Source organism: Hyla sarda, chromosome 4, assembly GCF_029499605.1.
Source record: "Hyla sarda isolate aHylSar1 chromosome 4, aHylSar1.hap1, whole genome shotgun sequence".
Lineage (NCBI taxonomy): Eukaryota > Metazoa > Chordata > Amphibia > Anura > Hylidae > Hyla > Hyla sarda.
In genome coordinates this window covers 79,310,548-79,322,706 of record NC_079192.1, presented here as the reverse complement: position 1 = coordinate 79,322,706, position 12,159 = coordinate 79,310,548, and the positions used below count along the sequence as shown (strand labels likewise).

At 42.3% G+C, this 12,159-nt stretch overlaps 1 protein-coding gene across 4 annotated transcripts in view; it reads right to left on the bottom strand.

Annotated features, from left to right (window-relative positions):
• LOC130368136 (hexokinase-2) overlaps window positions 1-10,603 on the bottom strand; it is a 72,303-nt gene extending 61,700 nt beyond the window's left edge. Inside the window, exon 1 of one of the 4 annotated variants that reach the window (XM_056571482.1) lies at window positions 10,479-10,603. Coding sequence is in view for 1 of the 4 variants with exons in the window: in XM_056571480.1 (XP_056427455.1) it covers window positions 7,971-8,033 (63 nt within the window). In the remaining 3 variants the exon portion in view is untranslated. Of the gene's footprint in view, window positions 1-488; window positions 551-2,873; window positions 2,893-7,970; window positions 8,514-10,478 lie in introns of those variants that run through there. The other 3 variants (XM_056571480.1, XM_056571481.1, XM_056571483.1) reach the window with 3 other exon arrangements.
• Between the last annotated feature and the right edge of the window lie 1,556 nt (window positions 10,604-12,159).

Here is a 12,159-nt window from a genome sequence, read left to right as displayed (position 1 = left end):
GCTGGATTCCTATGGAAATTATTCTTAATGAATGCCTTAGGGCGGTGGTCTTCAAACTGTCGACCTCCAGATGTTGAAAAACTACAACTCCCAGCATGCCTGGACAGCCAAGGGCAACATCTGGAGGTCCACATTTTGGAGACCACTGCTTTAGGCTTCATGTACACATGTAGGTTTTTATTTCCATCTCTCTCACTGTAAATGTATTTTTTATTTATTTATTTTTAAATGTATGTATGTTCCAGCATCACTTTCAAATGGCTGGAGTTATTTTGATGAAACTTGGGACACACGTTACTTATATGTCAACTAAAAATATAAATCAACCATTAGCCACCCCCTAATGCAAGTCTGAGGACAAATATGGGGTTGGGATATGCAGTCGGCATATGGGGTCAGGATATGAGGAAGGGATATTGGGACGGCATATGGGTCAAGATAAGGGGTCGGGATACGAGGTGGGCATATGTGGAGAGATTTATCCAAACCTGTGTAGAGGAGGAGTGGTGCAGTTACCCATAGCAACCAATCAGATCGCTTCTTTCATTTTTATCAGGCCTCTTCAAAAATGAAAGAAGCCATCTGACTGGTTGCTATGGGCAACTGCACTGCTCTTCCTCTACACAGGTTTTGATAAATCTCCCCCAAGGGGTGCAAATATGAGGTCGGGCTATGACGACGGTATATGATGAAGGTATATGAGGTCGGAATATGACAATGGTATATGACAAAGGTATATGAGGTCTGGATATGATGACGGTATATGACGAAGGTATATGGGGTCTGGATATGATGACGGTATATGAGGTCTGGATATGATGACGGTATATGACGAAGGTATATGGGGTCTGGATATGATGACGGTATATGAGGTCTGGATATGACGATGGTATATGAGGTCTGGATATGATGACGGTATATGACGGAGGTATATGGGGTCTGGATATGATGACGGTATATGATGGAGGTATATGGGTTCTGGATATGACGACGGTATATAAGGTCTGGATATGACAACAGTATATGATGAAGGTATAAGCGGTCTGGATATGACGATGGTATATAAGGTCGGGATATGACGACGGTATATGACGAAGGTATAGAAGGTCTGGATATGATGAAGGTATATGAGGTCTGGATATGAAGATGGTATATGATGAAGGTATATAAGGTCTGGATATGACAACAGTATATGACGAAAGTATATGAGGTCGGGATATGACGACGGTATATGAGGTTGGGATATGACGACGGTATATGATGAAGGTATATGAGGTAGGGATATAACGATGGTATATGATGAAGGTATATGAGGTCTGGATATGAAGATGGTATATGACGAAGGTATATGAAGTCTGGATATGACGACGGTATATGATGAAGGTATATGGGGTCGGGATATGACGACGGTATATGATGAAGGTATATGAGGTTGGGATATGACGATAGTATATGACAAAGGTATATGAAGTCTGGATATGACGACGGTATATGATGAAGGTATATGAGGTTGGGATATGACGATAGTATATGATTAAGGTATATGAGGTAGGGATATAACGATGGTATATGATGAAGGTATATGAGGTAGGGATATAACGATGGTATATGATGAAGGTATATGAGGTCTGGATATGAAGATGGTATATGACAAAGGTATATGAAGTCTGGATATGACGACGGTATATGATGAAGGTATATGGGGTCGGGATATGACGACGGTATATGATGAAGGTATGTGAGGTTGGGATATGACGACGGTATATGAGGTTGGGATATGACGATGGTATATGAAGACGGTATATGGGGTCTGGATATGACGACATTATATGATGAAGATATATGAGGTTGGGATATGACAATGGTATATGATGAAGGTATATGAGGTTGGCATATGACGATAGTATATGAGGTAGGGATATAACGATGGTATATGATGAAGGTATGTGAGGTCTGGATATGAAGATGGTATATGACAAAGGTATATGGGGTCGGGATATGACGACGGTATATGATGAAGGTATAGGAGGTCTGGATATGACGATGGTATATAAGGTCGGGATATGATGACGGTATATGACGGAGGTATATGGGGTCTGGATATGATGACGGTATATGACGGAGGTATATGGGGTCGGGATATGACGACGGTATATGATGAAGGTATATGAGGTAGGGATATAACGATGGTATATGATTAAGGTATATGGGGTCGGGATATGACGACGGTATATGATAAAGGTATATGAGGTCTGGATATGAAGATGGTATATGACGAAGGTATATGGGGTCGGGATATGGGGATGTCATTTGGGGTTGGGATATGAGGACCAGAGCGTAATTTTAGCATTCCATCTCCCACAATGTTTAGGTTGAAAGACCAGACAACGCAGGGTACTCTGCTACTTATTGAACAAAGAGCCAGGAAAAAATCCTAACTAGAAGATCTGTACAGTATAAAGAAAAGATCCATTCCTGGCTTTGTGTTCAATAAGTGCACCAAAAAACCTAAACGTGTGACTGTACCCTTAGAGTGGTACATACAAGTTAATTCCATATAGCGTTGGCCACAGAGACAAAGATGGAGCACTTTAACTCTATCCTTGCCACCATATAAATCCTCACACATCTACACCCAGATTTCCATAGATGTTCACTGACTGCATTGGTGACCTTGTGAATGCGGCGTTCCCTGAAAGGTCATCTTCTGGCCAGGTAGTGTACTGAGGGAATTCCAAGAAACGCCATAGCAACCAATATATTACTGTACACGATCAATGTACTCAGAGGAAAACCTACTATTCTCCAGACAATGATTTGGGGGCAGAGGAGAAGATTAGAACACTAATAGGAAAATAATTACATTCACGTACTTTAAGATCTACTGCGGCCATTTTTCTATTGACGTCTATGGTTCCAGCTACTAAGGTCACATAATAAACTGGCTTATAGGTATCCAGCTCTGGCAAAACTACAGCTCCCAGGATGCTCGGACAGCCTTCAGCTGTCCGGGCATGCTGGGAGTTGTAGTTTTGCAACAGCCAGAGGCACCCTGATTGGAAAACACTGAGCTAGAAAAATGGTGCAGAATTGGGGGGTAAATGGTGCAGAAATGGCTGTAGGGGGTTGGCTCAGTAAACGTCAAACCCCACAGCGTGACTGTATCGGACCGGAAATTTTAGGTTAAATTTGTTTTACTCAAAAGGAAGGAAAGAGTTAAAGCTGATAAAGAGCAATTTCCAGGCAACTGAACCAACTTCCTGTCTGAGGCGGAATTATTATTTTCACATCGTGTAGTAAAATCTTTAGTGATGATGAAACGCGGTGTTATGAGGTAGTGACCGGGGAAATCCCACTCTGCGTTATCTATGCTCCGCACCATCACGTGGGCAGGCTACCCCAAAGGAGGAGAATGTAGGGACGTGTACACACTACTGAGTCCTGGAAGCTCACAATGACTGACCACAGAGTCATAGACTGGCTGCCTCCATGCCCCCTGACCTGCCACCTGTCTCCCAGGAGGGTGGGCTCTGCAGTACGGTCACTGCCGGGAACGTAATATAGAAGATATACCGCACACCGTAATACAGGGTTCTCCAACATGTGGTTCGCCGGCTGCTGCAAAACTACAACTCCTGTCGTGCCCCGGCAGCCTTGTATTTTTGCAAAAGCCGCAATACCACAGATTGGGGAGCAATGCTGAAATATATACACACACCTACACTGTACACACTATATACATGCGGCTTACACCGCACAGTTTACTGTTATACTGCCAATAATGGGGTAATATAGGATCTATCTGCTCTTAGGCACGCGCCAATATATGAACCCTAAACACAAGATGCACATTCTAATGTACAATTATAGTGTTCTTTCACTCTAGTATCATAACATACTGTACCGCCATACACCGCACTGTAACATTATACTATACCTAAACATTACTATACATATAGTATACCTACATACACTGCACTGCAACATTATACTATACCTAAACATCACTATACATATACTATACCTACATACACTGCACTGTAACATTATACTATACCTAAACATTACTATACATATACTATACCTACATACACCGCACTGTAACATCCTTTATACTATACCTACATAAACATCACTATACATATACTATACCTAAACATTACTATACATATACTATACCTACATACACTGCACTGTAACATCCTTTATACTATACCTACATAAACATCACTATACATATACTATACCTCCATACATCGCACTGTAACATTATACTATACCTAAGCATCACTATACATATACTATATCTACATACACCGCACTGTAACATTATACTATACCTAAACATTACTATACATATACTATACCTACATACACTGCACTGTAACATCCTTTATACTATACCTACATAAACATCACTATACATATACTATACCTCCATACATCGCACTGTAACATTATACTATACCTAAGCATCACTATACATATACTATATCTACATACACCGCACTGTAACATTATACTATACCTAAACATTACTATACATATACTATACCTACATACACTGCACTGTAACATTATACTATACCTAAACATCACTATACATATACTATACCTACATACACTGCACTGTAACATTATACTATACCTAAACATCACTATACATATACTATACCTACATACACTGCACTGTAACATTATACTATACCTAAACATTACTATACATATACTATACCTACATACACTGCACTGTAACATTATACTATACCTAAACATCACTATACATATACTATACCTACATACACTGCACTGTAACATTATACTATACCTAAACATCACTATACATATACTATACCTACATACACTGCACTGTAACATTATACTATACCTAAACATCACTATACATATACTATATCTACATACACTGCACTGTAACATTATACTATACCTAAACATCACTATACATATACTATACCTACATACACCGCACTGTAACATTATACTATACCTAAACATCACTATACATATACTATATCTACATACACTGCACTGTAACATTATACTATACCTAAACATCACTATACATATACTATACCTACATACACTGCACTGTAACATTATACTATACCTAAACATCACTATACATATACTATATCTACATACACTGCACTGTAACATTATACTATACCTAAACATTACTATACATATACTATACCTACATACACCGCACTGTAACATTATACTATACCTAAACATCACTATACATATACTATACCTACATACACTGCACTGTAACATTATACTATACCTAAACATCACTATACATATACTATATCTACATACACTGCACTGTAACATTATACTATACCTAAACATCACTATACATATACTATACCTACATACACTGCACTGTAACATTATACTATACCTAAACATTACTATACATATACTATACCTACATACACTGCACTGTAACATTATACTATACCTAAACATTACTATACATATAGTATACCTACATACACTGCACTGTAACATTATACTATACCTAAACATTACTATACATATACTATATCTACATACACTGCACTGTAACATTATACTATACCTAAACATCACTATACATATACTATATCTACATACACTGCACTGTAACATTATACTATACCTAAACATTACTATACATATACTATATCTACATACACTGCACTGTAACATTATACTATACCTAAACATCACTATACATATACTATACCTACATACACCACACTGTAACATCCTTTATACTATACCTACATAAACATCACTATACATATACTATACCTAAACATTACTATACATATACTATACCTACATACACCGCACTGTAACATCCTTTATACTATACCTACATAAACAATACTATACCTACATACACATCACTATAACATCCTTTATACTGTACCGTCCTACAACGCACTCTAGTATCCTCTATATTGTACTTCCATACACAGCCGCACTCTATTATCCTTTATACTGTGCCTCCATATACCACACTTTACTATCCTTTATACTGTACCTCCATATACCACACTTTACTATCCTTTATACTGTATCTCCTTACACCGCACTCTACTATCCATTATACTGTACCTCCTTACACCGCACTCTATTATCCATTATACTGTACCTCCTTACACCGCACTCTATTATCCTTTATACTGTACCTCCTTACACCGCACTCTATTATCCATTATACTGTATCTCCTTACACCGCACTCTACTATCCTTTATACTGTATCTCCTTACACCACACTCTACTATCCTTAATACTGTACCTCCTTACACCGCACTCTATTATCCTTTATACTGTACCTCCTTACACCGCACTCTATTATCCTTTATACTGTATCTCCTTACACCACACTCTACTATCCTTTATACTGTATCTCCTTACACCACACTCTACTATCCTTAATACTGTACCTCCTTACACCGCACTCTACTATCCTTTATACTGTACCTCCTTACACCGCACTCTACTATCCTTAATACTGTATCTCCTTACACCACACTCTACTATCCTTAATACTGTATCTCCTTACACCGCACTCTATTATCCTTTATACTGTACCTCCTTACACCGCACTCTATTATCCATTATACTGTATCTCCTTACACCGCACTCTACTATCCTTTATACTGTACCTCCTTACACCGCACTCTACTATCCTTTATACTGTACCTCCTTACACCGCACTCTATTATCCATTATACTGTATCTCCTTACACCGCACTCTATTATCCTTTATACTGTACCTCCTTACACCGCACTCTATTATCCATTATACTGTACCTCCTTACACCGCACTCTACTATCCTTTATACTGTACCTCCTTACACCGCACTCTATTATCCATTATACTGTATCTCCTTACACCGCACTCTATTATCCTTTATACTGTACCTCCTTACACCGCACTCTATTATCCATTATACTGTATCTCCTTACACCGCACTCTATTATCCTTTATACTGTACCTCCTTACACCGCACTCTATTATCCATTATACTGTATCTCCTTACACCGCACTCTATTATCCTTTATACTGTACCTCCTTACACCGCACTCTATTATCCTTTATACTGTACCTCCTTACACCGCACTCTATTATCCATTATACTGTATCTCCTTACACCGCACTCTACTATCCTTTATACTGTACCTCCTTACACCGCACTCTACTATCCTTAATACTTACTGTACCTCTTTACACTGCACTCTACTATACTTTATCCCTTATGCCACATTCTAATAGCCTCATTGTACCTTTATACCTCCATGCAGTGCACTCTAGTATCATTGTAATCTAGTATTACAGCCCATGCCTGACATTAGATACATCAGAGTGATATAGACTGGATTAGATACATCAGAGTGATATAGACTGGATTAGATACATCAGAGTGATATAGACTGGATTAGATACATCAGAGTGATATAGACTGGATTAGATACATCAGAGTGATATAGACTGGATTAGATACATCAGAGTGATATAGACTGGATTAGATACATCAGAGTGATATAGACTGGATTAGATACATCAGAGTGATATAGACTGGATTAGATACATCAGAGTGATATAGACTGGATTAGATACATCAGAGTGATATAGACTGGATTAGATACATCAGAGTGATATAGACTGGATTAGATACATCAGAGTGATATAGACTGGATTAGATAACATTAGACAAATCAGACACAAAAACTTTATTAGATACTGAATCAGATTGATAGACTGGATTAGACAAAATAAGATACATCATATTGAAGGACTGGATTAGATCCAATTAGATCCATCAGAATGTATTAAATAAGATTAGATACATCAGTTTTATAGACTAGATTAGATGAAATGAGATCCATCAGATGAATCGATTGGATACATCAGATAGATGGGATTAGATACATGGTGAGTCCTCACCTTCTGTACTTGGTCATGGTTGAGCTCGGTGAAGAAGTATGCTAGTAGATGGGAAGCGATCATGTCTCGGTGTCTCCGGTGCGGTACCGCTGCGGTATCTCCGTGCTCCTCGGTAGTACCCGGCTTTTTTCCTCGCTGTCTCTCTTTACAAAGTGCTTCATTCACTGATGCCCGGCAGCCAAGCCCCCGCTGACGTCACTGTCATCCTATTAACCCCTGCTCTCCCTCCGACACGTCCCGAGCATCCTCCTCAGAGGTGAGCGTGAGTCACTTCTGTACAGCGCCTGCCGCGACTACTAATGACTAACACCGGGAAGTGCAGACACTGTATACAACCAGTATACCTGGCCCGGGAGAACTTATATTATTACTTATAAAAAAGCGCAGCATCCCTAACCGGGACTGCAGGGGTTAACACCGACACGGCAGACCATTGGCCGAGTATGGGGTGTGTGGAGATTCGGCGCTGAGATTGGTTAGGGTGATGGTTGTGGGCGGGGCTACAGTCCTGGTGGTCGCGGATTCTCCCCCGCAGATGACTGTGTCAGGCCCCGCCCCCTGGATCGTGCCATGTACGGGAACGTGCGGAGTGTGAGCATGCAGCATCCTCACGTGATCTTATATACGAGCAGTGCCATCTGACCCACCAAGGGTGAAGGTGCCCACAGGCGGGATGAGACCACAGTACCAGCTGATCCTCTGTGCAGCCTGGGATTTTGTCGTGACAATCAATAAAAATGTAATAAAACTTTCCAAAAATGTTTAGGGTGTCACATGATTAAAGATGATACCCATCTTCTAGATCAGTAGTTTCCAAACTGTGGACCTCAAGCTGTAGCAAAACTACAACTCCCAGCGTGCCCGGACCCCCAGCAAAACTAGAACCCTAAGGATGTAGGATTGTGGACCTCCACATGTTTCAAAACTACAACTCCCAGCATGCCCTGCAAAACTAGAACCCTAAGGATGTAGGATTGTGGACCTCCACATGTTTCAAAACTACAACTCCCAGCATGCCCTGGAAAACTAGAACCCTAAAGATGTAGGATTGTGGACCTCCACATGTTTCAAAACTACAACTCCCAGCATGCCCAGCAAAACTAGAACCCTAAGGATGTAGGATTGTGGACCTCCACATATTTCAAAACTACAACTCACATGTTAGGGTCACCATCAGGGGTAGAACAGGTGGTACTGTAGTCAGGGGCCATAGCTTAAAGGAAAACTGTCAGCTTGCTCCCCCCACACTAACCAGTGGTACTGGCTGGTAGTGCGGGGGACGCTGATCAGTTTGATGCACACCATGCCCGGATCCGCCGCGCCGTTCGCCCGTTATCTTCTTTCTTCTTGATTTGCAAATTAGCTGCTAACTGGCACGGGCGGGGTTGCTGCCTTTATCAGGAACTGTGACGTAACCGCCGCCTGACCACAGCACCGCCAGGCTTACGAATATTCATGTTCTCCCTCATCATCTCCTCCCCCCCCGCTGATTTCAGGACCCCACTGCGCATGTGCCTGCCTCCTGTCTACACCCGGAAGCCGCTTCAGCGCAGTGGAGTCCTGAAATCAGCGGGGAGGAGAGGATGAGGGAGAACATGAATATTCGTAAGCCTGGCAGTGCTGCGGGTCAGGCGGCGGTTACGTCACAGTGCCAGATGAAGGCAGTAACGCCGCCCATGCCAGTTAGCAGCTAATTTGCATATCAAGAAGAAAGAAGATAACGGGCAAACGGCGCGGCGGATCCGGGCATGGTATTCATCATACTGATCAGAGTCCCCAGCACTACCAGCCAGTACCAGTGGTTAGTGCGGGTGGAGCAAGCTGACAGTTTTCCTTTATGGTCCCCATACACTTACACAGTCGGCTGACTTTGGCAGGATCAGACGATTGATTACAGTTGGGCCACTCCAGACAGATGTTATTGGGGAAGAAAAATGTCCCCTGGCCCTGCCGAATAATAATGTGTATGGGCAGATCAGGAGAGATAGCCGTCCGCCACATTAATGTTTTTTTCAACAGCTATTAAAGGTGTATCACCACCTTAAAGGGGTATTCCAGTATCATAATATTTTTATATTAAGCTGGGGAGGCAGTAAAATAAATGAATGCTCATGTGGTGAGCTTGTAGGTCTAAGGGTGAACAGGGGTGTTGCTGTGGTAATGTTTAGGGTATAGGATTAACCCTTAATTGTCATGACGCCAGGGTGAGGGCTTCCTCAATGTAATTAGTCCTACCGCCACCCGTCCCACAAACGATAGGGAGGAATAAAGGATTGTCCACAGCAGGAGTTGAAGTAAACCAGGAATAACTTTACTGCAGATTTTATGCAAGTGCAGATAACAGACAGTGTTTTGTAAGAGGACCGTGGTACAGGCTCCTCACAGGTTTGCTGGGACTTTGTAGTAGAATGAGCTTGGATTTTGCTAGCCACTGTGCTACTGAATTTAGGGGTAATTTCGGTTCAGTAGTCACACAGGATTTGTAGGCTTTGAGCTGGATTAACTCACGTTTTGTAGCTGCTGAAGGAATAGGCTTCAGGCCTAGCTTGAATTGTAGTAGATGATACAGATCTGCTTTCTCTAGAGATCCAAAGGGAAAGAGACTGATTAAGTGGCTGCAGCCCCCTTATATATGAAGGGGCAGGATCAAAGCTCATTGGTGGTGCAAACCTGTCAGTCCTGACCTAAAGTATTATGGGCATATCACATGACCCAAAGGTCCTTGAACCTTAGCATAACACATCTTATTAACAGTCACATGACCTAAGGTCCTGTACATCAATAGACTTATAATAAAATATATATAAATATATACATTAAACACAGTATTAAGAGGCGACTAGGGGTTAGCCCTCCAGGAGAGCCCTGATAGCATGGAGGGACTCTGGCTCTGGGGACTTTAGACAGAGGAACAGGACCGAGTCCTGTACTGGGACACCACATTCATTACCACACCCCTAACCCTGCCCTCAATCACGCCTGCACCTTCAGAATGGGAACACCTCTTAACAGCAATAATTAGGAGGCATCTACAGTTAAAGCCGGACATGTGGGGGCTGTTCTGGGACAACGTGACATCACCCCAAAAGCGGGAATGTCCTGCCTTATCCAGGATGGTTGGGAGGTATTGTATGACTTATTTTTTTCTTTTTACGCAATCATTAGAGATGAGCAAATCGAATATGACTAATCCAAATTCGTTACGAATTTCATGAAAAATTTGATTTGCAACGAATGTGAATATCGCTGCGATTCTATCGCTCAAATCGCTTCATTAAGCTCCATTTAGTACGGTCCAGGCTCCAGGGCATCTAAAATGGCGGATCCACATGTGAGGACATGGGGCAAGGAACTCTGGGAAGGCCGGAACAAGGGTAGGCGGGGATGACCCTGAATCACATGCAGCCTATCAGCAGCCAGCCACCCCTGTGATGTCGCAGCCCTATATAATTGGCAGCCATATTCCGGCTAGTCACTTCATCCCTTCACTGCCGAGCGATAGGACTGTCAGCGCTTTGTGTGTTACACAGAAAAGCTTTTTCCAGCAGCGTTTCACCTCCTAGTCACATCAGCGTTCTGGTGGACAGAGAGCAGTGCGTTTTTCACTGAAAATAATTTTTACTTCAGCAATTAACCTCCCAGTCACTTTCTATAGCATTGTATTACAGAGAGGGGCAGATAGCTGTGTGTTGCCTCATACATTTCAGCAAGATGGCTCAACTTCATAAACCTTAGCAGAGGATGGAGGAATAATTTCTTAACCTCTTCAGGACACAGGACATATGGATACGCCCTGCATCCCGAGTCCTTAAGGACACAGGGTGTATCCATACACCCGTGGGAAATCCGGTCCCCACCGCTAGCCGGTTGGGGACCGGAGCCGGATGCCTGCTGAAATCGTTCAGCAGGCATCGGGGCATATCGCCCAGGGGATCATTATGTCCCCCCATGTCGGCGATGGCCGCAGATTGCTGGAAAATTCAGCCCAGCGATCTGCGGCGGATTCCGGGTCAATCGGGTCTCCAGTGACCCGGTGACCCGGAATGACTGGCTGATCTGGGCCGTCTCTGACGGCCCCGAACAGCCACAGCCAGCAGGGGTGAGATGGCACTGGTGCCACCTCACGATCGCCCTGATTCGTCGGCCGGTTTACCGGCCGACCAATCAGGGCACCTGCTGCGGGTGTCAC